This window comes from Danio aesculapii, unplaced genomic scaffold (assembly GCF_903798145.1).
Source record: "Danio aesculapii unplaced genomic scaffold, fDanAes4.1, whole genome shotgun sequence".
Taxonomy (NCBI): domain Eukaryota; kingdom Metazoa; phylum Chordata; class Actinopteri; order Cypriniformes; family Danionidae; genus Danio; species Danio aesculapii.
Genome location: NW_026613736.1, coordinates 1 through 25,629, shown reverse-complemented (window position 1 = coordinate 25,629; position 25,629 = coordinate 1). Strand labels below are relative to the sequence as shown.

At 36.8% G+C, this 25,629-nt stretch overlaps 1 protein-coding gene across 1 annotated transcript in view; it reads left to right on the top strand.

The window, feature by feature from the left end:
• Nucleotides 1-24,155, top strand: part of LOC130220258 (mediator of RNA polymerase II transcription subunit 13-like) — a gene marked incomplete at its 3' end in the record, with an annotated part of 37,661 nt that extends 13,506 nt beyond the window's left edge. The window contains exons 4-15 of the mRNA XM_056452637.1: nucleotides 643-788; nucleotides 9,082-9,279; nucleotides 9,366-9,560; nucleotides 11,667-11,826; nucleotides 11,946-12,053; nucleotides 13,769-14,473; nucleotides 21,244-21,460; nucleotides 21,542-21,569; nucleotides 21,655-21,776; nucleotides 22,682-22,769; nucleotides 23,688-23,869; nucleotides 23,956-24,155. Of these exons, the coding sequence (XP_056308612.1) occupies nucleotides 643-788; nucleotides 9,082-9,279; nucleotides 9,366-9,560; nucleotides 11,667-11,826; nucleotides 11,946-12,053; nucleotides 13,769-14,473; nucleotides 21,244-21,460; nucleotides 21,542-21,569; nucleotides 21,655-21,776; nucleotides 22,682-22,769; nucleotides 23,688-23,869; nucleotides 23,956-24,155 (2,349 nt within the window). The remainder of the gene's footprint in view (nucleotides 1-642; nucleotides 789-9,081; nucleotides 9,280-9,365; nucleotides 9,561-11,666; nucleotides 11,827-11,945; nucleotides 12,054-13,768; nucleotides 14,474-21,243; nucleotides 21,461-21,541; nucleotides 21,570-21,654; nucleotides 21,777-22,681; nucleotides 22,770-23,687; nucleotides 23,870-23,955) is intronic.
• Nucleotides 24,156-25,629: the final 1,474 nt, after the last annotated feature.

Below are 25,629 nucleotides of genomic sequence, written 5' to 3'. Positions count from 1 at the left end.
TGCAGATTTTTTTTGTTTTTGTTATTTATTTATGTTTGTATTGCTTAGGTTTTTACCAAAATCTGGTTTAATTCCATGTTAACAGCTCCTTTAGAATATTTTTCTCATGCAATGAATAATTTTCACCCCACTGTATATAATTTTATTACTATCAAAACCATTCTTTGTGTGAAAGGGGCTTAATGCTTCTGGAAGAAAAGTGAGTTCAGTATATGTTTCCCGAAAGTGTGAATTTGATCACTCATCATCAGCATGTTTGGTTACACTGTAACAGCTGTTTACTCTAGCCTGCGGGTCACACTCTCACAGGTGTCGGGTTGTTAACTTTGAGAATGCGTGCTACAAAGCAAGTCAAAGTGTGAGACGTTCATTATGTGTTCAAACGTTTAATCAAGCACTTCTAAAACCCAGAAGTCAAGAGAGACTACTCTGAACTTGTAACAGTATACCCGCATATCTAATGTTCTAGTATTTACTCCTGGTCAAGGTTCAGTCAGTAACTGGGCACTAAGCCTGTAAACACTGCGAAGAGCTCAGCTGTCATCACACCATTCTCAAAAAGACCTCCAGGACGTGTGCTACTTTCTCCTAAGCTCTAACTTGTGAATAATCCTCCATATGTTTGTATCTCTCTCTCTACAGTGAACACCTGTCCTGCTCCTTCACGTTCTTCGTGCATGGAGACAGTAACGTGTGCACCAGTGTGGAGATTAACCAGCACCAGCCTGTTTACCTGTTGAGTGAGGAGCACCTGACTTTGGCCCAGCAGAGCAGCAGCTCAGTTCAAGGTAGGAGCATTGTTGTACTAGTCATCAAGTCTGTCATATATGTGGTTGGAAGATCCACCTAAGAACTTCAGACATGGGATATTGCACACAGTGTTTATAAGTTATTGGCGCTTTATTGGTTGACATATATTAACAATGTTTGTGCAAGGGGTAAGAAGTACTTGGATTTGACAGTTTACAATTTAAGTACTTGAAATCAGCAGTTTATGAAGCATAATTTTTAGAAGACAGTAAATCAGATTTTGTTGTTGTTATACTGGTTATTTTAATTTTGAATGCGTTTAGATTATCTTTAAATTGTGATCTGATTAGAGGTGTGAACCTACACTGGTCTCACGGTTCGGTTACAATTACCATGCCATCGATTCGGTTTAATTCGATATATCGGTGCATCACGGTGCATTGAAGATGCTTTCCATACACAATTTTATATTTTACTTCACAGGCGCTGTTCAATGATGAGTGACACTTATAAATAACAGCGGCGCAGTGTTACCAAATTGGGCGGTTTTGGATAGTTTTTGGGCTGGAATCAGTCAGCTACATTTGGCAATACTGCAGCGGCGATCACAGCTGATCCATGATCGACACAGTGGAGAAAATTCATGCGCTCGTGTCTTTATTCAGAAGTAGAGGAAAAGTCACGCAGCCGGTCAAATGGGTCACAGTGAGAGAAAGAGAAATGGAGTTTACTTTTAGTCTCTCAGTCGCAGTGAAATAGGGGCTTCTGCTGTAAGTGTCAGTGAAAGACTGTCCAGCAAACACACACGCAGTGAAATTGTGCAGTTTCTGTGTTTTTAAGTAGTTGGAGCATTGTAAATACTCGCGTTCACCTCCCTCGCCATAGTAAGCTACGGCGACATAGTGCATATGAGATAAACGAAGTCAGTACATAATAACCGGTTATGATTATTACTGAACCGATACCGAATTGTCTGCGTCACGGTGCACAGAAGAAGCAATTTATTTTCACACCCCTAGATCTAATGCTTGCTTAAAGTTTTATTTCACAAAAATATGAAACACTGTAATTATTTTTAAAGTTTTTGGTTATAAATTTTGCTTAAGCACTAAAACCATCATATTAGAATCCTGTATGCTGGAGTAACGACTGAAAGACTAGTTTTGCCATCACAGTTATTGATTCAAAATATATTAAAGTACATGGCACATTTTCATATCTAATAGTGGTTCATAATATTCCTGTTTGTACAAAATTTTTCATCAATTAAATGCAACGTCAGTGAACCTACAAGATTCACTGATTTACAAGATTCAAGATTTACAAGATATTAAATAACAGTTTTCCTTTTGAAGTTATTCTGCTGAATTAGATGATTGTTTTATGGCCAGTACACGCTTATGGCCAGTTTCCATAAGTGGTACGGTACAAGACATTTCAGTACGCTTTTATGACCGTTTCCACTGTCAAAGTGAACGAGAAAATAGACTATTGCCCCTCGCTGTGCTGAAAGACACATCCTCTCACGCAGGTGCAGAACACACACTGTCGTTTTAGTCGGCTGCTATCCCTTTGGTGTGTTTATGGGCAGCTTTTTGCTCCAGATGTGAGCCAACACGAGGTGACAACACTGTTGGGTTTTGTTGGTACTAGTTGTTTTGCGTCGACTTGGTGTGTACTGCCCCTTAAATACAATGCTGGGACAAAACCAAGCAAATGATGCAAGTCAAGAGAGAACACCTAAGGAGCCGTCTGTGGTGACAGAGAAGTACTGTGGTAAAGTGCATAAATACTGCTTTGTTGTGCAGCAGCACTAGTTCTGGTTTTCCGAGTTTTCCAGCTGATGCTTTGGTTGCTGTTCAATATAATTTTGTATCCACGGCAGTAAAGTATCACTATCTTATGCTGAAGAATATTACTGAATATAAAAATGCATTAATATTAACTTCTCCTTTGTTGTTCAAGTGCAATAGAATGGGTGGTCTCGCTGTCTTTGTCGCACCCTTTCACCACCGATTAGACTGCTGGGTAAAAAGTAACCGGGATTAGACTTATACTCTCTCAGCTACCAAAAAACCACAAAAAATCAGAGCAAACGAACTTGTAAAACATTTTGACAGTGCATTAAAATTCATTGTAATCTTTTTGCCTGAATGAACACAAGTTTTACACCATTTACATCTGGTCGGGAGCAGGTGTACATTATTTTGTACCAACTAACATTTGGAAAATCTATGTAAATAAAATGTACAGTTGAAGTCAGAATTATTAGCCCCCCTGTTTATTTTTTCCCCAATTTCTGTTTAACGGAGAGAAGATTTGTTTAACACGTTTCTAAACCTAATAGTTTTAATAACTCATTTCTAATCACTGATTCATTTTATCTTTGTCATGATGACAGTAAATAATATTTGACTAGATATTTTTCAAGACACTTCTGTACTGCTTAAAGTGACATTTAAAGGCTTAACGAGGTTAACTAGGCAGGTTAGGGTAATTAGGCAAGTTATTGTATAATGATGGTTTGTTCTGTAGACTAGCAGAAAAAAAAATAGCTTAAAGAGGCTAATAATTTTGTCCTCAAAATGGTGTTTAAAAAATTAAACCTGCTTTTATCCTAGCCGAAATAAAACGTATAAGACTTTCTACAGAAGAAAAAATATTATCAGACATACTGTGAAAATTTCCTTGCTCTGTTAAACATCATTTGGGAAATATTCAAAAAAGAAAAAAAATTCAAAAGGGGGCTAATAATCAACTGTACATAAGAACAGCTTTTAATAATAATTTACACAAAAATTCGTTCTGTCCCAGTTTCATGAATGAGGCCCAATGACAGTAGACTTGAGAGGGAATTTTTACGCTTTAGCTTTGAAACCGAAAAGCTGACAAGCCTTCCCCTTTGTTCAGCTGTCTTTTTTTGTGGTTTGTCGTCACCTCAGCAGTCAGACTAGCGACAAACACATGTTTTCTCCTCCGAGCTCAAGGGTGCAGTAATGGAAGACCTACATCATGTTAACACCTCTGAGACGCTGCTCTTGTGGTAGTCATTATCTCAATGTAGCTCCACTGTGGCCCCGATGAGGTGTTTTCCAGATTCAGTTCTTCTCCTCCTTTCAGCTTTGTTACATCACCACCACCTCTCCCTCCAGGGTGCTGAGTTCACAAGCTTGTGACTTGTATTAGCCCTTAGAACAGTGTGTTTTATCCTGAACAAGATTCATCGGTGTTTCTCTTCAACCTGTTCTCCTATGGCTGATGTACGTCAGGTCTTAACCCACCTTTGGAAATGATGTCGCTTAATATGAATTAAGCTTTGCCTTTTTGATTGCATGCTGTCAAAATTCTCATACCTCAATTTGCGCAAGGCTTAAATGCCCCTCTATCAGATTTGATCTTTTATGTATTGTATAAGTTAGCTGTTTGTGGAAGTAAAATGCTTTCAAGGTATTGAAGATCAAAGTACATGATAAATGGACTTTTGCAAACGAAAGAACTGACTCTGAATTGCCTGAAATGAGTCGTCAGTAATTCCATATTTCTTACAAGCCTATGTAGCTTTGTAATGTATTTGCATCATTCCTTTCTATAGTTTTAATTGGCTCTAACGCTAATTGCTGGAATAGTTTGTGTAGTCAAGATGTCAACACTTCCCTTCTTTGTCCACTCTAATTAGGACTTGGGTTCTAATGGCCTGTTAGCACTAAGTGTTACAGTATGGTATGGGACCTTTATCAAGCTTGCATTTCCACTGCTAAAAGGGTATCAATGGTACGTGGTGTATGATAGAAAGTTTTGGTCAATGTCAGTCGCTCGAGGAAGCGGTCAAAGTAAGCTGTACGGATCATTCACAGATCATATGAGAAGCACTTCTCACTAAAAAGATGCTTTATACACATAAATACTGGTATATAAATGTTCATTACTAACCTTTCTATGAACATGATTTAATTATAACTGCAGATCAATGATGTGCGAAATAGCCTACTGTAATGTCTGCAATTATATTAAATAAATAAATAAATGCAACATATATGAATTCATACAGACCCTTACCGTCTTCGATGCTTCCAATTACAGAAAAACTACACACAGCATACATTTTGACCTTATTTGGGTTCCCAAACAACATGCAACATATAGCCCAGTCAGTGCAAACCTCTCATCTGTCTTTAATCTTCACCAGCACATGTAACCTCTTTTCAGGAAGTAATTCGGTCATTCAGAGTTCATAATAGTCAAAAAGGCGATGATAATAGTTAAACATGGCAGTTTGTTCATGTTAAAGGTTGCTGAAAGAATAATTTTTTCCCATGTTTTTTTCGGGTTTCTGCTTTGCTTTTTGGTGCTTTACTCTTGTTTGTCTGTTTCTGAAAGGATTGGATGTCAGAAGCACTCCAATAATCACGCACACGTTGTTATCATGAGCTCAAAGTTTATTTCAAATAGAGATGCGCAGTGAGCACATGCGAGAAAGCAAAATGTCTCGGCTGTGTATTTAAAAATGGTGTTTCCTTTCTGTTTTCATTCTCCTGGCTTGTGCTTGAGCTAGTGATGTATCTCTGTAAACCAATAGCATTTAGTTGCGTGCCATGCTCCGCCTTTTGGTACCCTTTTGTTGTGCTATAGGTACCCAAAAAGTGGTATGATATGGTTTGCTTTTAAGTACCTTTTTACAGTGGAAACGACCATAAAAGCGTACAAAACTGTATCGTACAGTACCATATAGGGGTGTAACCGAACCGAACCGAAATATCGCGATACACCAACCACGATAAATATCGCGAAACTCTCGTGGCGTACCTCGATACTCTCACGCCCCCTGCTGCCCATTGTTGAGGTTGACGTCACTTGTCTTTAACTAATTGAACCAATTTAAACGCATCTTTATTTTATCACATTTGATTAAATTATATTAGTAATCTTGAGTTTTTGTTCTAAATATTATTTTCTAAAGTTAGTATTTTCCAAGTGCATGTCATGTGACTTGAGTGAGCGATCACACTCAGTTACTACTGTATACACAGTATGGCTGCTTCGCATATATTTAGATTGCAGATTCCCCGGACACATTTAAGTCGCCTGTGTGGGAACATTTTGGTTTTCCCGTGGAGTACAGGAATGGAATTCATGTCGTAGACAAAGCGCTCGCTATAACATTTAAAGTGTGCTAATTTCACAATGTGAGGGTGTAAGCAAAAGACTGACAAAAGAGCTGCCAACAAAAGTGATTTAATGTACAAAAGTGAAACCAGAATAATGCCCAAATATATACAAAAAATAAATATTTACACTAATAAAAATAATATAATAAAGTAGCAAATTCAAACAAAGTATCAAACAAAAATTTGTTCAACTCTAGTAAGGGGACGATAGAAACAAAAGAAAGAAATATAACAAAATAAACTCATGAATAACCCCTTACCTCGCTAGAAACTGATGAAAATGTTTCCAACACTGTAAGTGTTAGTCCAATCACAACACATTTGGCCATCTGACCAATCAGAGCAGAGCAGGCTTTTGGAAAGCTAGACGTATTTTATTGAATAAACCTTTTCAGCCACTGTAAAAAAAGAGCTAATGCTTCATTGTGTTATGATAATTTGTTTTAATAAATTTATGATGAATAATAAAAAAAATTCTTAAATGCATATCAAAAATGAACATAAAATATCCTGTAAGATAGCGTAATAAATGCACTTTGACTGGTATTTGAACTGAAATATTCCTCGTTGCCAGATTGATTGTGACGAACCTTTTTTTCTGAAGCTTGTTGGTGGCGCATTGTAAATGACTAAAAGGCAGTGGTGTAAAGTTACAAATACTCAAACGACTGCTATTGAGTATTTTTTTTCTCAGAAATTGTAATTAACGAAGTAGTTTTAAAAATGTGTGCTTTTACTTTCCATTGAGTCAGTTTTTTTGTGCTGTACTTTTACTCCACTGTTTTCCTAAAACCTGCTGTCACCACTTTATTTTTTCTTGTCTATGGGAATTGGCTAGTAAAAATATCAGTCATAGAAAGTACATCGCATCATTCTGAACAATTTCAAGACATGGGCACTTTAGTGTCCAAAAGATGTTCAGTTTTTACACGCATTGACTCTGTTTAGACTGCATGTTACTGATGAGAAGATGAAGGATGTTTACTGTATGATGAAATCACCAAATGGCCTTAAGCAATAACTAAATGCACTACAGAATGTTACGTTTACACACACATGCATAAATTGCATATAATCAGCATTTCACAGCGTAATACTACTTTTAAAAGGGCTACTTTTTTTACTCATATTTTGAGTAAAATTTACAACAAGTATTTACTTATACTCAACTTGCACTACATTTTTAGGCAAGTAAGGGTACTTTTGCATGAGTGATTTTTCAGTACTCTTTTACCACTGCTAACAGTCACGTATTGATTGAATTTATTTATTTTTTTCATTTCATTTTATTCCAGTTGTTTTCACTGTAGTGGCTGAAGATTGGCTTTGGCAGAGCTTTTTCACAGGGCTTGTGCACAGTTGTCTGGCATGTGTTAGTTCATTAAACATCTCCCGGAGGGCAATCTGATGCTTATGTTTGACTCTTGTATGTTTCTGCAAAAGCAATGATGTTCGATGCCAAATGCACTCATTCTTCTTATCCCCTCATATTTTATCGTCTTGTATACTGGGGCCAAAAATCCTCTCATGTCATGCTTATTCACATGAAAATATAGTATACTGTAATGGCAGTGTCTCTCCTACAATAAGCAAAACTCAATTAGTATGTTGTAAATGTATATGAAATCTTTAGTTGTAGATATTTTGATTACTCATACATACCCAAGTTGAGACATGCCAGGTTTTTTTTTATTTGGCCAGTGTTTCTCATTCGTGTTGAAGTGTCATGAAAACTCCCTGTTTGTGCACAGGCCAGATCTCAGCACCGTTTTGAATAGCATGTAATTGTAGGTGTGGAAAGCTGCAGAAGTTGAGTGGAGTGGAGATAATGCAATGTTTGTGCTCCAGTCAGTTTCATTTTGCCTTGCGTTTAGTCATCAGATCTGCGCTCTTCTACTCGAATGTGTAAATATGTTGCAGAATTGCATGCAGTTTCCTAAAATGACATTACTGTTAAAATGTTTAATGGGGCTAGTTAGAAATATGTTTTATAGCAAGGGTGCCCAAACATTTTCGTAGGAAAAACCAATTATCATTGAGTGTCGTGGGCTGAAGGTAAATTTAACCAAACTAATTTACGTAAAATTTGTCATTGGTTATTTCCTAATTTATATTTTATAATATTATCAATAAACGGAAAACTTTACTTTAAATCTTATCAACTAGTGCAGTATAACTTTTAAATTTGACCTAATGCAATAAAAAAAACAATCATGTTAATATCACAGTGTAGTTCAGTGCTGAATACACAAGTAAAGCAGAATCTGCATTTGCCTTGATCTGCACGGGTCCTGACAATTTAAACAAAATCTGATTAATTTACACTCTTTGATTAAAACATTTAATTTCCGTTTGCTTTTGACAGTAAAACAAACAAACAAAAGGTGCCCACATTTGAGGGTGCTTTCACACTAGCACTTTTAGTCCTCACCCGGGTTCGTTTGACGTCAAAGTATGGTACGTTTAGCTAGTGTGAACATGTCTTCTGAACTCTGGTGCACACTCATGAACCGTACCTGAGTCCGCCTGAAAAAGGTGGTCTGGGATACAGTTCGTGTGAACTCTGGTTCACTTCTGGTATTAATGCAATTGTACCAAATAATGGAAGTGAACCACCAACTGTACTACAAACTATCGCTCATTTGTGTGTGTATGTCTGTGTATCTACCTTGGTGATAAGCGGGACTGACCCAGTGCAAACAGTGATGATGTCTGATGGTCTCCACTAAAACTATTTCTGCAGACGTCACGTGATGTTGTGAATGTTTTTAATGTTTTTTTTTGTGGCAGATAGATGCAAGTGGCTCTCTGTATTTTGGTTTTGATAACAAAACAGAACCAAAAGATTCAGTAAAAGCTGAACGACTGTGATATGCAAACGTCTCCATTTTGGCGCTTTGCTTTCATGGCCGGTTCAGAAGGAAAAAAGACTGTGTGAACAAACCAGCTGAAAAGGTGGCAAGGGGGGACAATCGAACTTGGGTTCGGTCCTGGCAATTGAACCAAGTGTGAAAACTCTGATATACAGACAGACCATTTGACTGTCATTTTATGGTTACTTTTGTGGCTCATTGTCCTCATGTTTTCACAAAGAGAACTGAGACTTTACCAGAAAGTATCATTCTTGCAATTACACTGACACAGTATTTGCTATATTTTCCCACAGTCATCCTCTCTCCGTATGGTCTGAGCGGGACTCTGACAGGCCAGTCCTTCAAGCTCTCGGATCCACCGACCCAGAAGCTGATTGAGGAATGGAAGCAGTTTTATCCCATCGGCCCCAACACCAAAGAGGTCACAGATGACAAGATGGATGACCTCGACTGGGAGGACGATTCCTTAGCCGCCGTTGAAGTCGTAGTCGGTAAGACAGATATTCAGCTCCATGTATTGTGATTTCATGGTCGCCTCGAGTGATTTGGAGTGCGAGTAATAATTAATGTGGTGCAGCTGGTGTGAGGATGGTGTACCCAGCCAGCCTGGTGCTGGTGGCCCAGTCAGACATCCCGCTGGTGGCTACAGTGAGCTCTTCCTCCTCCTCGGGCTCTTACGCTGGAGCTCCGCATAATCAGTTGGTCCATGGAGACACTGGCATCTCTTCAGTCACACTGACTCCTCCCACTTCACCTGAAGAGGCACAAGCAGGTACCATCACTATTGTCTTAATGATTTCAAATGTCATTCGATCAGAACAATTACAGTAGTGTATATGAGGCTTAATTTCACCCAGTTTGGGTAAGGTTTAATCCCTGCTTATATGGTCTTACTACAGCATAGAGTTTCGTAGAATTCTGAAAATTCTATAAGTAATTAATATTTTAAAATAGATTTTATGTAAATATTGTATGTAAAGCACTCATAAATGCATTTTAAGTTTTCTTTTAACAGCGAAACGGTCAAAATTAGAGGCAGAGACTATATGAATAAAATATTTGAATACATTGTAAATTATTTTTCACAGTATGAAGTAATAATAAATTGAATGTGGTAAATTTATCTTAGCATAAAGTTTAGTATGGATTTATTAGAGGTGCTTGAATTGTTATTTTGTTAATGTGATATGTTCAAATTTAATTTATTATTTACGTAATGTCATTATAAATGGGACTAGTAATTATAGATGTGAATAATACATCTAAATATTAAGTATTTATAAGTATTAAGTATAATAAGTATTTTATTTAAGAAATGTAATTCAATACAATTAAATGTAATTATTTTGTTTTAACACAATAAAAGTTAATTTGAGGCAAAGAAAGGATCAATATTTGAATACATATTTTGTAATGAAATAATAAAATTATTTTTATGTCCTCTTAATAGCGTAAAATAATAATTTTACGTACTAAGAACACTTATAAAAGCTATATATATATGAATAAAATATATTATTTCAAAACAAATTGTAATAAATTTGAATTTATTAGCAAAGGAATAATTTTCGAGAGAGAAATTACAATATGTTGCAATACATATATATATATATATATATATATATATATATATATATATATATATATATATATATATATATATATATATATATATATATATATATATATATATATATATATAATTTATTGTTCAGTGCACTGCAATGCAGACGTGGACAATTCGGTATCGGTTTGGTAATAGATCCTAACCGGTTACTATGTATTGATGTCATTTATCTCATATGCGCTATGTCGCAGTAGAAAATAATGGCGAAGGAGACGAGCGTGAGTAATTAAAACGCAGAAACTCAATTTACTGCGTGTGTTAGCTGGACAGTCATTCATTTCCCTATTGTACTGCTGTGGAGAAAATGAAAGTAAAACTCCATTTCTCTCTCCATCTCAATCACTGTGGCCCATTTAACCTGCTGGCATGACGTTTCCACTCCTCTCAGCTGTTATAGCGATACTTGTGGATCCAGACACGAGCCTGTCTGCAGATCAGGTTTTCACCAATGCGTCTATCATGGATCAGCTGTGATCGCCACGTCCGTTTATCAGTGTCACTTATCGGTGGACAGCACCAGCACATTAGAGCCAATCGAAGCCCTTTCTGTTTAGCACGTGACAAATCATAGGCGTTTAACAACTCGTTTGACTACGCTTAAAAATCAAGCGGGACTAATATTTACGTTTGTTTATTTGCTTTAAATGCTCATGTTGTTCTTTGCATGTATTTGAGTTTTGTTTGATGCAGAGTGTTTTCTTTGTGCAGGTAAAATCAAAGGTACAGTTCATATATCGGACTGCTTGTATTAAAGGACAAGATTGTATTACTAGTACATAGAGATATACAAATATTTATATGTTATACATATAAAAATTATACATTTCAATACAAGATTTCTTGTGCTGTGAAGAAAAATATAAAATTGTGTATGGAAAGCATTGTCGATGCACCGAGATATCGAATTGAACTGAATCAATGGCTTGATAATCGTAACCGAACCGTGAGACCAATGTAGGTTCACACCTCTAATTAAATGGTAGTTATATACTGAAATTATAACATCATATTAACATTTATGTGATGTAATATATATATAAATAATAATGAATACAAATAATAATTAATATTAATAGAAATTACAAATATATGAATACACAGTATTGTTATTATTATTCATTCATTTATTTTTTCTATTAAATATTCAATGATGAATTATGCATAACAAGTACAATCAACAGCACTATCTCATTCTAAGTTGCTGTCAAAGCCATTACTTATATAATGTCTTATCCCCGCCCCCTGTTGCAGTCTCTCAGCCTACCCAGAAGTGGGTAAAGCTCTCGGCAATGTCAGGCGCCTTTAGTGTGGACAGCAGCAGCCATCATGGAGGAAAGATCCCCCGCCGGCTAGCCAGTCAAATGGTGGAGCGAGTCTGGCAGGAGTGCAATATTAACCGAGCACAGAACAAGTAAGAATCTAAAATCTACATCATGACTGATTAGCCAGAGCAAATAACCTGGCAGTGAGAAATGAATTGAGTAAGAACAAAGCAAGTTCAAGCATTCGCTTTGATTTGTTTTTTTGCAGGAGAAAGTTTTCCACCATGTCTAATGGAGTTTGCGAGGAAGAAACAGACAAAGCTTCTGTTTGGGACTTTGTGGAGTCGTCTCAAAGGTCACAGTGCAGCTGCTCAAGGTACGCTCTCAGGTCTTATTATTTAAAAGAGACCTATTATGATTTTCACTTTATCTTTGCTTCAATGGGTAAAATAGCTGATATAAACAAGTCCACAGAAGAATGAGTTAATTTCATCGATAGAAAACTTCTCTAAAACTGAATAACACAGCCCCCCCACCCCAAACACAAAAAACAAAACTGTATTTTGCTCAGTATATATTTATGTGCTGATCTTCTTTGGCTCTTCAGGCCCATCACAGATAAATCAATGATATTATAACGTTCAGTAGGGGGTGGCAAAACCATGTCTTTGAGTCATTAAATTGAAATCTAAAAATTAATCATCGGCCCATTTGATTAATTCAAAATAAGGTTCATTCAGGATTGAAACACTGCATTGATCTCTGAGATCTGCAAATGTTCTGTTTTCACGAGGGTTTGGGCAATGTCTACCAATTTGGCATCGTACAATGTCTAATCTGAAACATCGCGAAGGCGGCGGTGAATTAATTATTTATGAATAATTAATTAATTCATAACAAATTAATTATTTGTAGCCTACCGTTTCAACTACCTGACCTGCATGATCTTTGTTTTACCCATAAGTAAATAAAGATACAATTACACACAAATTACCACCTGTCAATCACTTTTTCCCCGGGACTCTGGCATGAATATGCAGAGTGATCGGTGTCATTATAATGGCGTCGACAAACTTGGTTAGTAAAAAAGGTGCACAACCAACAGGAACCAAACAACAGTATCTGAGGTTTACACTAAAATTAGTACAAGTGTTAAAGTGAAAGATTGAAGCAGTGTACTGACGCTGTGACATGCTACCTGATAGATTCAAAAGACAGAAGTGTCATTAGATAGAGACAAGATAAATGTAGTGAGACGCAATCCAGTGGTACGTCCTTGTTAAACTGTTCGACGTGCACTGCTCTCTGGGATTTTGTGCTCAAAGCACCAACTGACTGCCGGGAGCTCAGATGATAATTTGTTTTCGCGGGTTCGTTCTTCCAAGGGAACCTAACAAGAACGTTCTCCATGAGAATGCGAGTCAATTCTCTGAATTCTTGAAATGGCCACTCTTTTATTTATTTATTTTTTCCATACGAGGGTAAATCAGGGGCGTTGTGTGATTGGGTGTTACACGGTTTAAGTAAATCAGCTTTTAACTAACATAACTAAAGTTATTAGCCTTAAGGCACAAGCTGCTATGGCAAAAATTGTGTTAACAGATACTGTATTTACAATCTACTGTACAGTATTTACGAGTAGATCTCAGGACTGCATTCACTCAGGCAGCAAAATGAATCTCATATATCGTTTCAGCACTTTGCTGTTTATGATGAGAAAAGCGAGTAATTCAGCAGACCCTAACATAAATGCCTCTGATTGGCCGCTGCATTCATAAGATGAATAGAATCGCAATAGAAATAGATCTAAATGCAATGCCAGGGATTGACACACTTCATTTACACATTTATTTTTAGTATCATGACAACACTTGTAATTTATTCGAGTTATTCATTTCCTCACCATTATTTTGGACTTTAGACCAAAAGCTAACATATTGCAAATTAGTTTTAAACCCAAACATTAAAGATTTTTACACATTACATGAAAGTTAAAATCCCCAAAACAGCATAATAGAGATGCTTGAACTAAAACGTGTGAATGAATAAAAGCTGTCTGATAACATTTTTATCTTTCGTTTTTCATTCCAGGCTTAAAAACCAGAAACAGCGGGCATGTAGCACTCCAGGGCATCCTCCATCTGCTGGCCAGCCTCCTCAGCCCTCTACCAAACACAAGATGGCGGAGAAGCTGGAGAAGGGGGACAAGCAGCAGAAAAGGCCCCTGACGCCCTTCCACCACCGCAGCTCTCTGTGTGAAGAACAACCCAGCTTGGAGCAAGGAGAGAGCGTTCACCGGCTGTGTCTCCAGGGTCATGAGGACAGCAGGTATCCCAGCCTCCACCACGCAGACATCACCTCCAGCAAGACACCAATGCTCCACAGCACTGTAGATGAGATGGGAGGTTCCCCTCAGCCGCCACCGCTCAGCCCGCACCCCTGTGAACGCATGGAGGAACCAGCCGATGGCATAAAGAGTTCATCCTCACCCCTGCACCAACACTTTTACCCTCCTTCCTCTGAGCCCTGCCTGGAGCCCCAGAAACCACCAGATGAATCCACTTTAGACCCATTGCCCTTACCCTGCCCACCTCCATACCCAGAGACACTAGAGGCCACTGTATACGTGGGCTCAGCCATAAACCCCAATGAAGATACGACGCATAACCCCTGGAAGTACTTTAGGGTGCCTGGAGGGAGGAATTCAGATTTCCACACACCTCAGCTTCCTGTGGTTTCACACTTTGAGGATGGGAACAGGACTGGAGGGCAGGATGGTGTTGTGTCCATTACGGAGTAAGTATATATACTAATAATAACACTAAATGCAAGGAACACTAGTCCCACTTTATATTAGTTATTATATTCCCACACTATGCTGTCCAAACCATGCGTTTCCTGGTTCGTTTGAGAAGTGTGAGTGCTCTGAATCAGGCTCAGGTGCAGTTCATTTGGCCGGCCCTGGCCTGGTTGAAAGAGGTGTGCCAGAGGGCAGTTTGGTTGGGCTTTGGCGCGGTACGCTTGTAGTGTGAGTGCAAAGCGCACCTGAATCCGAAACTGAAGATGCGAAGTCACTTTTAGGGACTGTTTCATATGGATTTGTTAATCATTCTTACTTTTCAATGAATGCAAACTGTCGTAGTTTAGTAAAGATGCAAACCCCTCACTGCACGTCAGCTGCTTTTTCCGCAAACCTCTTAATACGCGCTGCACAAGGACTTTCATGATAATTTATGAGCGTCAAAAGTGCTGAATCTGTTCTGCAAAATATTTGACTGTGTGTCACTGCATCCCAAACAACTAAAAATAATACAAAACGATATAACTAAAGCAATGTCCACTGTGCTGAGCGAGAGCACCTCGCTCTGTTAAACTGAACAGCGCATAGCAGATTATGTAAGCGTGCTCCGGCTCAAAGACAATGTGAGTACAGACCATCGGGGGAGAGGGGAAGGGGACAACTGCGCTTTGGCAAGGTTCAAGGCAACTGTACCTATTGAGTGTATACCCTTAACTATTATGTACTTCATAAGCTGCATTTCCACTGTCACGCCTAAAGCGAGCGGGTCAGGGCTAGTCGCGTTTCCACAGTCTCTTCCAGGGCCTGATTGGGCCAAAGCGGGGCTTTCTCGGGGCCAGCAGCCGGCCTTATTCAGCCCGCCGAATACCTTGGGTCAAAGCAAGCCTGCTGGGGCTTTGGGGCAGAATAAAAGCAGAGGCGGTATTTGCCAGAGTCTGGCAAAGATGGCGTGCTGCTATTACACTATTTTCCGAACGCGCACAAGTACATGCAGCAAAAAATAAATAAATATAAAGATATTAAAAAAACATATAGCTGGTCAGTTTAAGATATTCCTTAAAACACCTTATCGGCTAGGCTTAAGATTGCTCTTATGTTTCCGTTTTAAATTTAATAGTGTTGCTTAAAATAATATTAAAGTAGCTTTTAATTTAATAAGTGATATTTCTTTGCTGTGTCCTCTTAGATATTTTAATAACGCATAATAATCTTTACACCACAATAAAGACTAAGGGCTCTATTTTGACGATCTAGGCGCAAAGTCCAAAGCGCTGGGCGCAAAAGCATTAAGGGCGTGTCAGAATCCACTTTTGCTATTTTAAGGACGGAAAAATCTGCTTTGTGCCGCGGCGCATGGTCTAACAGGGTTGAGCTTATTCTCTTAATGAGTTATGGGTGTGTTTTATGAATAAACCAATCAGAGTCTCATCTCCTATTCCCTTTAAGAGTCAGTTGCGTCGCGCCATAGTGCATTTGTTATTTACATGGCGGACTTTGTAAGTGGAAAAACTGAGCGTTTCACTAGCGAGAAAATAGTTAAACAGACCATCTGCAGCGTGAGAATGAGCCTCCTCATTCATTATTTTTACTTTCACTCTCTTTAGTGGATAAGGAAACGAGTTGTACGCACAGACATCCATTAGCCTTTATAATTAATTTCATTTGTTAAGCGCAAAGATTTGTTTTCAAAACTATTTCTAAATTCAGTTTTAATTTCCAGTAAACGAATAAATGAATAGTAACAACGAAGTGTGGTCAAAAAGTGAGTTATATCCAAATACACATGCTGTGCCCTATATGGTCTAAAACCTGACATGTGGACAAATCTAAGGTTGTTTTTAATAAAACAAATATATAAATATGCATATAATAAATATTACTACTAATAATAATAGCATTATACAAAAGCAAATTGTCATGAATAAACTGAAAAAGCTCCCCGAGATGAAGGCATGAAAGCAGTGGTTTTTATAATTATGTAGAAAATAATAATTTTTGTAATATTTTATTCCTTTAATTCTTTTTCATTTGTAAAGATATTTGCATATTGATGTTCATCCTGTGTTTATTAAGCAATGTGTAAGCGAAGCGCAAAACTAACGCGCTCTGTGCTGGACTTTAGACCTTCTCTCAGCTGGTCTATTGTGCAGGCTATTTTAATTCCTCAAAATGGCAACGCGCCAGCAACGTGCCTTAACACGCCTCCTTTTTCAGACCAGAATGCCTATGGGCGCACGTATGAGCACAAATGGATTTGCTATTTAAACAGCGTGATGCAAAACGTCTGAATGACACTTGAGTCAAATTGAAACTAGCAAACAACAATTGCCTTGCGCCGCATTGCGCCGGGTGTATGATAGGGCCCTAAGCAGCCAGTAATTTCCAGTTTGTGCATGAAATGTGCACGTTTAGATGCAGGTATGTGTGAGAGAGACCAGGTGAAATAGTGCTCACATCACAGCTCTGTCGATGCCACGAGCAGCTGTTTTTTTTTTTTTCTTTGTTTATTTATTTTGGAGATAATACAAAATATGAATACAGCAGAAAGACATAAAACTTTACAAATCACTTTTGATTTGTATGACTTTTGTAGGCTCAGCACAATAAGTATTATAGATCTAGATAAAATAGCCTAATTAGGATCATTTAAATAATTACAAATACGCTTCAGTTGTCTCCATTTTAATCTATTCGTGATGATGCTATGGTGTGCTTTATCTGCCTGATTCTGATTTGACATCCTTCTTCCCACTGAACTGGGCGGGTTGTATGATGTTTGATTTGACCCTGAAACACAACATGATTTCTGCCTCAGGGTGGTGTAAGGTTAACAGTGTATTTATAAATGTTATTTAGGGCTGCATGATTCTGGCTAAAATGTGAACCACGATTTTTTTTTTTTTTTGCTTAAAATCAAGATCACGATCCTTTCTCACGATTTTTCAGATGTAAAATAAAGGTTAATATGAGTAGCCTATTTTTATTGTTAATTCTCAAACATATCATCACTTTGGAATTATAAGGTTCTATCTACGTTCTGAATGATTTTGAGATATTGAGCTTCAAGGTTTTTGCGATCCATATAGCAAACAGTATGTGTGCAACATTTGTTTTTAAAAAAAGTCTTAATGTAAACAATAAGTTTTCATTTAATAAGAATGTCTAACTCCGTTTTGACACAAATGTCAGAAAGAACCTAATAATTCTAAATGGATGAGATGGTAAAAAAACAACAATAATAATATTAGGCCTATGTGTTGGTCTACTGTTGCTTAAAATGCTAAACTTTGTAAAGTCATTATGGTGGACTTGAACAGACTTTCAATATGTCCTGTTTGTTCATTCACAGTAAAATGATGACATCAGAATATAACTATTCATATTTATAAAATTGAATTATTATGTTTAAGACATGTGCTTGTCATCTGTCATTGACAACATTATTAGACCATTTGTTTTCACTGGTAAAATCAGACATTTGTCATTATCAGATTTCTTCTTGCATTATATTCAACATTATATAAGCTAGAGTAGCTATACTGACACTGTAAAACATTTATTTTCATGCACAACACTGTGTTAGCTATGAAAGAAAAAACATATCAAATTCTTGTCGTAGACACAACCGTATAATGCTATAGCCTATGATAATTTAAATGATGCCCGGCCAGTTTAATTTTCACTTCCTAATGCGGCTCATGGCTGCCGTCACTGTGATAAAACACACACACAAGCAAATCATTCTTTCAACGATCACTCTGTGCAACAAATTGAACGTTATTTACAACTTTATTACTTGTTATTCACAGCCTATGCAAGTTCTGTTCACTAAAGTAGCCGTCATTGGCGTGCCGCGTTCTCTGTAGCTTGTGGTCAGCTCACGTGATTTTTGCGGCCGTAAATACATCATTACATGAAGACAGAAATGACATTTCTGCGTGAATCATACCTTATAAATACAGTATGTGACACTTTTAATGCCATTTGAAGGTGTTCATGTTCCTGTGAAGACTTGTGCGACTGCCTTGAAAATATAATTGGCTGAATCGTAGAAAAGCTGAATTAAGATCATGTGTAGGGTCAAATCGAGATTGTGATCTTTTTTTCGTTTAATTGTGCAGCCCTAATGTAATTACAGAAATTAAGTACAGATGCAAATACATGCAGGTATTTTATCAATCATAAGTACAATGTAAAAGTAATTTGAAACTTAATTTCAGTGTAACTACACAGTAGTTAAGGCCATCTAATATAAAGTGGGACCAGAACACTGCTTTGAGTAATAGATTTAAAAATGAATTAAGTCCTTTTCTTTGGCTTAATGGAACTGAACTCTAACAATTTTTATTTGGCATGATTGGTACTGAATCTCAAGTACATCGGTTTAATGCCTTTTCCAAAACATGGCCTCGTCTTTGTAAAAAAGGGATTTGTTTTATACTCGCCTGAGAATAGGTCAGCCTTTTAACATCTTAATTATGGATTGTAAATGCAAAAGGCAAGATGCGTTTCCACAAAGAACATTTCTTTGGCCCTTTTGCAAGTTGTTTTGCTTCAGTGGTTGTCAACAACATGAGGGAACTTTGCTGAAAAATAATTGGTCCAGGCATATTTTGACTAGTTAATGGCAGGAGCAGAGAGACTGAGCTGGACCCTGTTGATGGCCTGCTATTCTAGTGCACTGTCTGGGACCTAATGATGTTTTGCATGGACGACTAGTCAATATTCACTTTGGAAATATTATTATTGTTCTTTTTTAATATTATTATTTGTGAACAGCATTTTTTTTTTAAATAGTAACCTTTTTGCTACATTATAAATGTTTTTGCTGTCACTTCTGATTAGTTTATTCAACTTTGTTTAATTTTGAAAATAGTAACTTTTTTTCATCCATATTGTATTTTATTTAATTCAGTATAGTATGTAAAATATCAATAACACTTTACAATACAGGACACATAGTGAACTAATAATCAGAGGTGGGTAGAGTATCCAAAATCTATACTCAAGTAAAAGTACAAGTACTTGCAAAAATTAAGTAAAAGTAACCATCCTAAAAGTTACTCAAGTAAGAGTATGTATATATACATATACACATATACATATATTTATATATAAACACACACACACACACACACACACACACACACACACACACACGCACACACACACACACACACACACACACACACAGTTAAAGTCTAAATTTTATGCCCTCCTGTGAATATCTTTTTCAAATATTTCACAAATTAAGTTTAACAGAGTGAGGAATTTTTCAGTTTTTTCTTCTGGTAAAAGTCTTATTTGTTTTATATGGGCTAAAATAAAAGCATTTTAAGGTCAATATTGTTAGCCCCCTTAAGCAATATTTTTTGATTGTCTACAAAACAAATCATTTGACTGTTCCTTGCCGAATAACTTGCCTAATTAACCTAGTTAAGCCTTTAAATGTCACTTTAAGCTGAACACTAGTATCTTGAAAAATATCTAGCAAATTTTTATGTACTGTCATCATGGCAAAGATATGCATTGTGTTGAAAACATCTTTTTATTAAACACAAATTGGGGAAAAATATACAGGGGGGCTAATAATTCTTTTATGTTAAAAAAAGAATGTTTAAATGTTATATTTTAATGGTTAACAGTGTGAATGACTAAAATGGGCTAATCAGTTATTCCATTTAACAGTAGTTTCTTCAGTTATCCCATTGTTACCAGTATTAATGTTCAAATTGGGATAATGTTTTTTTCAGGTTGGAGCTGTAGTTCATGTATGTTGCAATGTCAGTTCGATGTACAGCGTGCATCGCATTATCAAACTAACGTCATTGTTGGTACTACCTTGGAGTGAAAACATAGACTGAATTTGAGTCCACGGGTAACCTGGTCCGATAAACTCACCACACAGACAGCGTGACCGTCCTTCTCGGAACCACAGAAGGCCATGGCGCGGCGTGACCGCAGTATAAACTCGCACGTCCTCCTCGACTTCAGCATCATTTCAACATAAGCGCACGCTCTAACCAAAAGCGGGAGACACGTCTCTATAGTAACCTTTTGCGGCAAAACCTTTCCAATGCGGCGCCTCGCAATATTTACAAACAAGTCATATGAATCATATTTATTATCATTTAACAGTAATTGGAGGAACGCTGCCAAATGTAGTGAAGTAAGAGTAATGATTTTTCTTTAATAATTTAATTAAGAGTAAAAGTACACATTTTTAAATGTACTCAAAAAGTACACGTTATCCAATTATTTTACTGAAGTAAATGTAATTCGTTACTACCTTCCTCTGCTCATAATATCAACATTTACTAATGCATTATTAACATTCCTTGTTAGCATTAGTTAATGGACAATGAGTTAACAGAAACCTCTATTGAACAACTTTATTTTCATTAATGTTAACAAACATGAATAAATAGTTTAATAAATGTATTGTTCATTGTTTGTTCATGTTAATAAAATCATTAATTATTATATCTACCATATCTTACAGAATGTATCAAATTCTGTTATAAATGTGCAGTTAATAATAACAAGAACAGGTTAAATGAAAGGCACTTGCATTCAGTTGCTCTCATATAGCAGTTTTAAAGCCATTGAGTGTTCCACTTTTAAATATAATGCCATCTTATGCCATTTATTTTGTTTATACACTTAAAAAGCTGATAGCAACCTGATCATTCAGACTCAGTTTCTTCCAATGACTAGTTGTGTAATATAGTGTGGGGGTGTTTTTTTTTTTTTCTTTCTTTTTTAGGATGATGTCCTCTTCCAAAAGGCCTCTGAAGGTGTCTGAAGAGCTGGTGAAGATGTATGAGCATAAGAAAAACCTGTATCTATCATCGGCTGTGTGTGATGAAGATCCAGAGCGAGAATCTGATCCTTACGCTTTTGAGGAAGGAGACGAGGAGTTCACGTTCTCCGATAAAGACAAAAAGCCTGGACCCGAGAGAGAGGCTGGGAAAAAAGCTAAGGTCAGACAGTGATTCTTTTAGAGGAATGTTGAGTCAAATGAAAGTTTTTATTGATTAATTGTTTCTTTGCTTGACTTTTAGAGGGAAGATGGCAGTTCATCTTCTGATGGTGAGTGGAATTTTCTGAAGTGTTATTTCCCAAATAAAATATTTCAGTTTCTGAGGTTCATCTTGAACATTTGTTGTTTGCACAGATGCCCAGGGTTCAGGTGGTAGTAAACCACTTCCTACAACCAGCCTGATCCACGAGACAGATCTGGTCGTGTCCATTAATGACCTGGACAACCTTTTTAACTCTGACGAGGATGACCTTACGGTTAGTAACCACCACTTACATGCACATTATGATGCTTTGTTGTAGAAAATGAAAAAGTTTAAAGACTTTTTAAAGTCACATGAATTGCTCAAGTGTGAGTTTTTCCACAGACTTCAACAGAGTGTAAAAATATTGCTCGTTCTGTGGGTCTCGTCTATCAAATCTGATCTTTAATTTGTATTCCCAATTGGATTGAAGTCAGGTGATTAGCTGGGCCATTCTACAGCTTGGTTTTCTTTCTCTAAAAGCATTTGAGAGTTTCCTTGGCTGTGTTTTGGATCATTGTCTTGCTGAAATGTCCACTCTGGTTTCATCTTCATCATCCTGATAATGTAAATGTTCGACTGAAGCAGCTATTATTAATTTACAATGACGAAGGGTAGAGGGTTGTTGAAAAACTACTGAGAGATTTCAGCTGCTGTCTGGGCTTTCGGTGCCTTCACATACCTTTCTTCATGTGTTCAATACTTTTTCCCTGTGTTAATTTATTTTATTACACATAACTTTAATTTGTAAACTAATTAGATTTTTTTTCTTTGCATAAATGAATTTCTTTGGTTGTTACCAACATGACAATTTGCAGTCAACAGCACCTTCAGAAATATGTTTTCAGAGACATTGGTGACTTGTTCAATACAGTTTTCCTGTTTTATGTAAAATTATTTGCAGCTCTATTCTGTCTCTTTTTGCTTTGAATTGCAGTTAGTGAATCCCTGCCATTAACAAATCTTTTGGATTTAGTGATGTGTATATGCACCGACTAGAGAGTGCTCAGTAGTATGTTTCCTCGCTTTGGATCTCGTGCCTCATTAGGAAAGCTCTTAGGTGGTCGTAAAGTTCTTTATTTGCTGAACTAAGCGAACAGTAGAGCAATTAAAGTGAGTTTGTCTTTGTGTTACTCTCAGCAGCCTGGATCCAGGAGAGCTGCCGGTGGAGCCGAGGAGAAATTTGGAGGGAAGGAACCAAAACCTGCAGCGCCAGACCCCCTGCCTTGTACGTGTCCCACATGTTCACCCTTGCTGACCCATGCTACATGTGTAACTAATGTTACTGAAGAGACTGTGCCAATGAAAATTCATACAGTCCGTAGGGAAAGATGGAATTCTGGTGTTAATGCTTTTAAAGCCTCATAGGAATGTGTTGGTAATTGGCTAATATTATAGCAGGTTCTTATTTATGTTGCTAACTTGCTGTTAAAAATTATATGCAAGCTTTTTTGCCTGAGTTTTACAATTTGCTTTGCATTATCTCAGTTAAAGTTGATTTCTAAAAACACAAAGCTGTTAAATGTGTCTTTTTGATCCATGACGTAAAATCGTTTTATTATTATTATTATATCTCTAAAATAATATTTTTATTCTCTATATTATGATGTTGTAATACTTAAATAGCTTGTAATACTTGTAGTCAGTGTTATTATAAAAAAAAGATTAAAAAGATTTAATTAAAATAGTCGAATAATTTATACGTATCAGATAATTAAATAGATACAAACTGAGAATTTGCCAGCTTGTTTAAATGAAATAATTTAATGAGTAAAAATCTCTAATAAAAAGATAATATTACAAAATTAGACTAAACACTAGAAACTTGATTAATTTCTAAAGCTCTAATACATAACGTGTAATAGTATAGTTTTAGTGTAGTATATATTGGCCATTTGGACTACCGTTACCCAAAATGGTAATATCCATACAAATATCCATACAAACCTAGAAATGTCTCCTGCTTATTTCATAGCTGCTGTAAAGCTGGTGTGTTCTAGAGATACTCATTCTCTCCAACACAGCCCGTTATAGTGCTGCGCAAGTCATCACAGCCCGAGACCCTTAATGGCCAGCATCTGTTACCTATTTTCTATTTTTAGTGCCAAAAATTCAGTTCCTTCATTGTGTGTGTTTATTGATCTAGGCTGTGCAGACCTGCACCAGATGTTCCCAACCCCTCCGTCACTGGATCAGGGTTACTCTCCTATAAACATGGGCAACACGGAGTCAGCAGCTGGCCTTTCTCTTCTGGATGGGGCCATGAGCGGGAACTTCAAGATGGAGGTGGAGGAGGGTTTCTGCAGCCCTAAACCCTCTGAGATAAAGGTTTTTTTTTTATTACTGCGACAGATTTTCAGGAAGAGTCTTCTTGTCATTTGAGACACTGATTGTTTGTTGTTGTTTTTTTTCAGGACTTCTCCTACGTGTTTAAGCCAGAGTCCTGCCAAGTGCTCATCGGCTGCTCTCTTTACGCCCCTCTGAAGACGCTGCCCAGTCAGTGTCTGCTTCCCGTCAAGCTTCCAGAAGAATGTGTGTACCGGCCCAGCTGGACAGTTGGCAAACTGGAGATGCTGCAGCCGATGGCAGCCATGACCTTCCTCAACAAGGACAGGTAAAAAAACAGCAAAGAAATCTGTGATTTTTACTCTCTCCCAATCAGATTTTAAGTGTTTGACTGGCTAATTTTACATTAATCATTAACATCTACATTTAAATATACGAAAATTTACACCAGATGCCGTATCAGACACACAAGACTCACACATGGACATTTACCCAACGAGGAAGAAGCCCTAAAATAACAACATTGCTACAGAAACCAAACTGTTAAACATACTTGTGGAATGTCCTATTTTTTATGTAATCAGACAAGCAATTTTCTCTTGAAACTCTTTTAATGAGATCATTTTAAATGTAAATTCTTCCAAAATTTTAAGATTTTTTTTTGTCAAGAGTAATTATTGATCATTATTATTATTTATTTTAAATGTATTATGTATTGCTGTTGATGTCTTTTTATTGTGACATTTCTCATTATAGAAAAGTGATCTTTATGAAACGTGGCTTATTTGATCTGATTTCTGGCCATAAAATAGCCAAAGAAGCTGATATGGCAATAAATTCAAAACACTTTCTCCACATTTAAATATACATCTTTTTCTCTCAGGGTGCCTGCGGGATCTTAAATGTCTGAAATCTCAATCTAAATTTTAGTCTGTAAAAAGTCTTAAATGTACTGAAATATTGTGTTGTAGGTCTTGTATTTTTATTTTTTTTAAAGGGTCTAAATTTTCAGTTGTATTGCTACCAAGTCTGGCCAACACTCATACAATCATCAACAATCCATTTCATGCGCCTGTCAATTGATGTTTTTTTTCCATAAGGTACACCTTTGTGAATGTTTTATTAAATTTTTTAAATATTTTCTGTTTAAAAATGACTGGCAAACGTGTCAGAAAAAACTGCCTAATCTCCGCGAATATTTGAATAACTTATAAAACAAAGGTTGTCTGGTTTAGTACTGTTAGTAATGCATAGAAAAAAGCAAAGCAGAATTCTCCTGAGTTTCATTAACCCACTAATGACAGCCACTTTGTGATGGCTTTTAAGGTGGTTAATGAGGTTTGTTGCGCTACCTTTGGAAGTTTAGACTGAACAGGAGCAAAGGCTACGATCGCGACGATATTTAATTATTGAACATGGGCCAAAAATAAAGAATTAATTTAATTTAAAAATTAAAACCAAATGTAAAAATGACAAGATGCATAAATAAGGAGAAAAAAAACAGTAGATCAACATATAGTAGTGTGCATCGGGTGTCTTGAATTTTCCCTAGACAATCAATTGTCCAGCAAACAAAATGATGTAAGACACTTTCGAAGTTCAGATTTATCAAGATTGCTGTAGACGTAGTCAAAATTTCCTTGTTTGTTCATCTGTATCAAACACAACATTTGATTAAACATTGAGTAATCGTAGCTTTCATCAGCTCGTTGGCATGAATGGAAGGCTTTTAAACAGATTGATTTAGCTTATTTAGGAGAGGGTATCTTATGCGTGTAGCAGGTGGCGGTTGAAGTAAATGG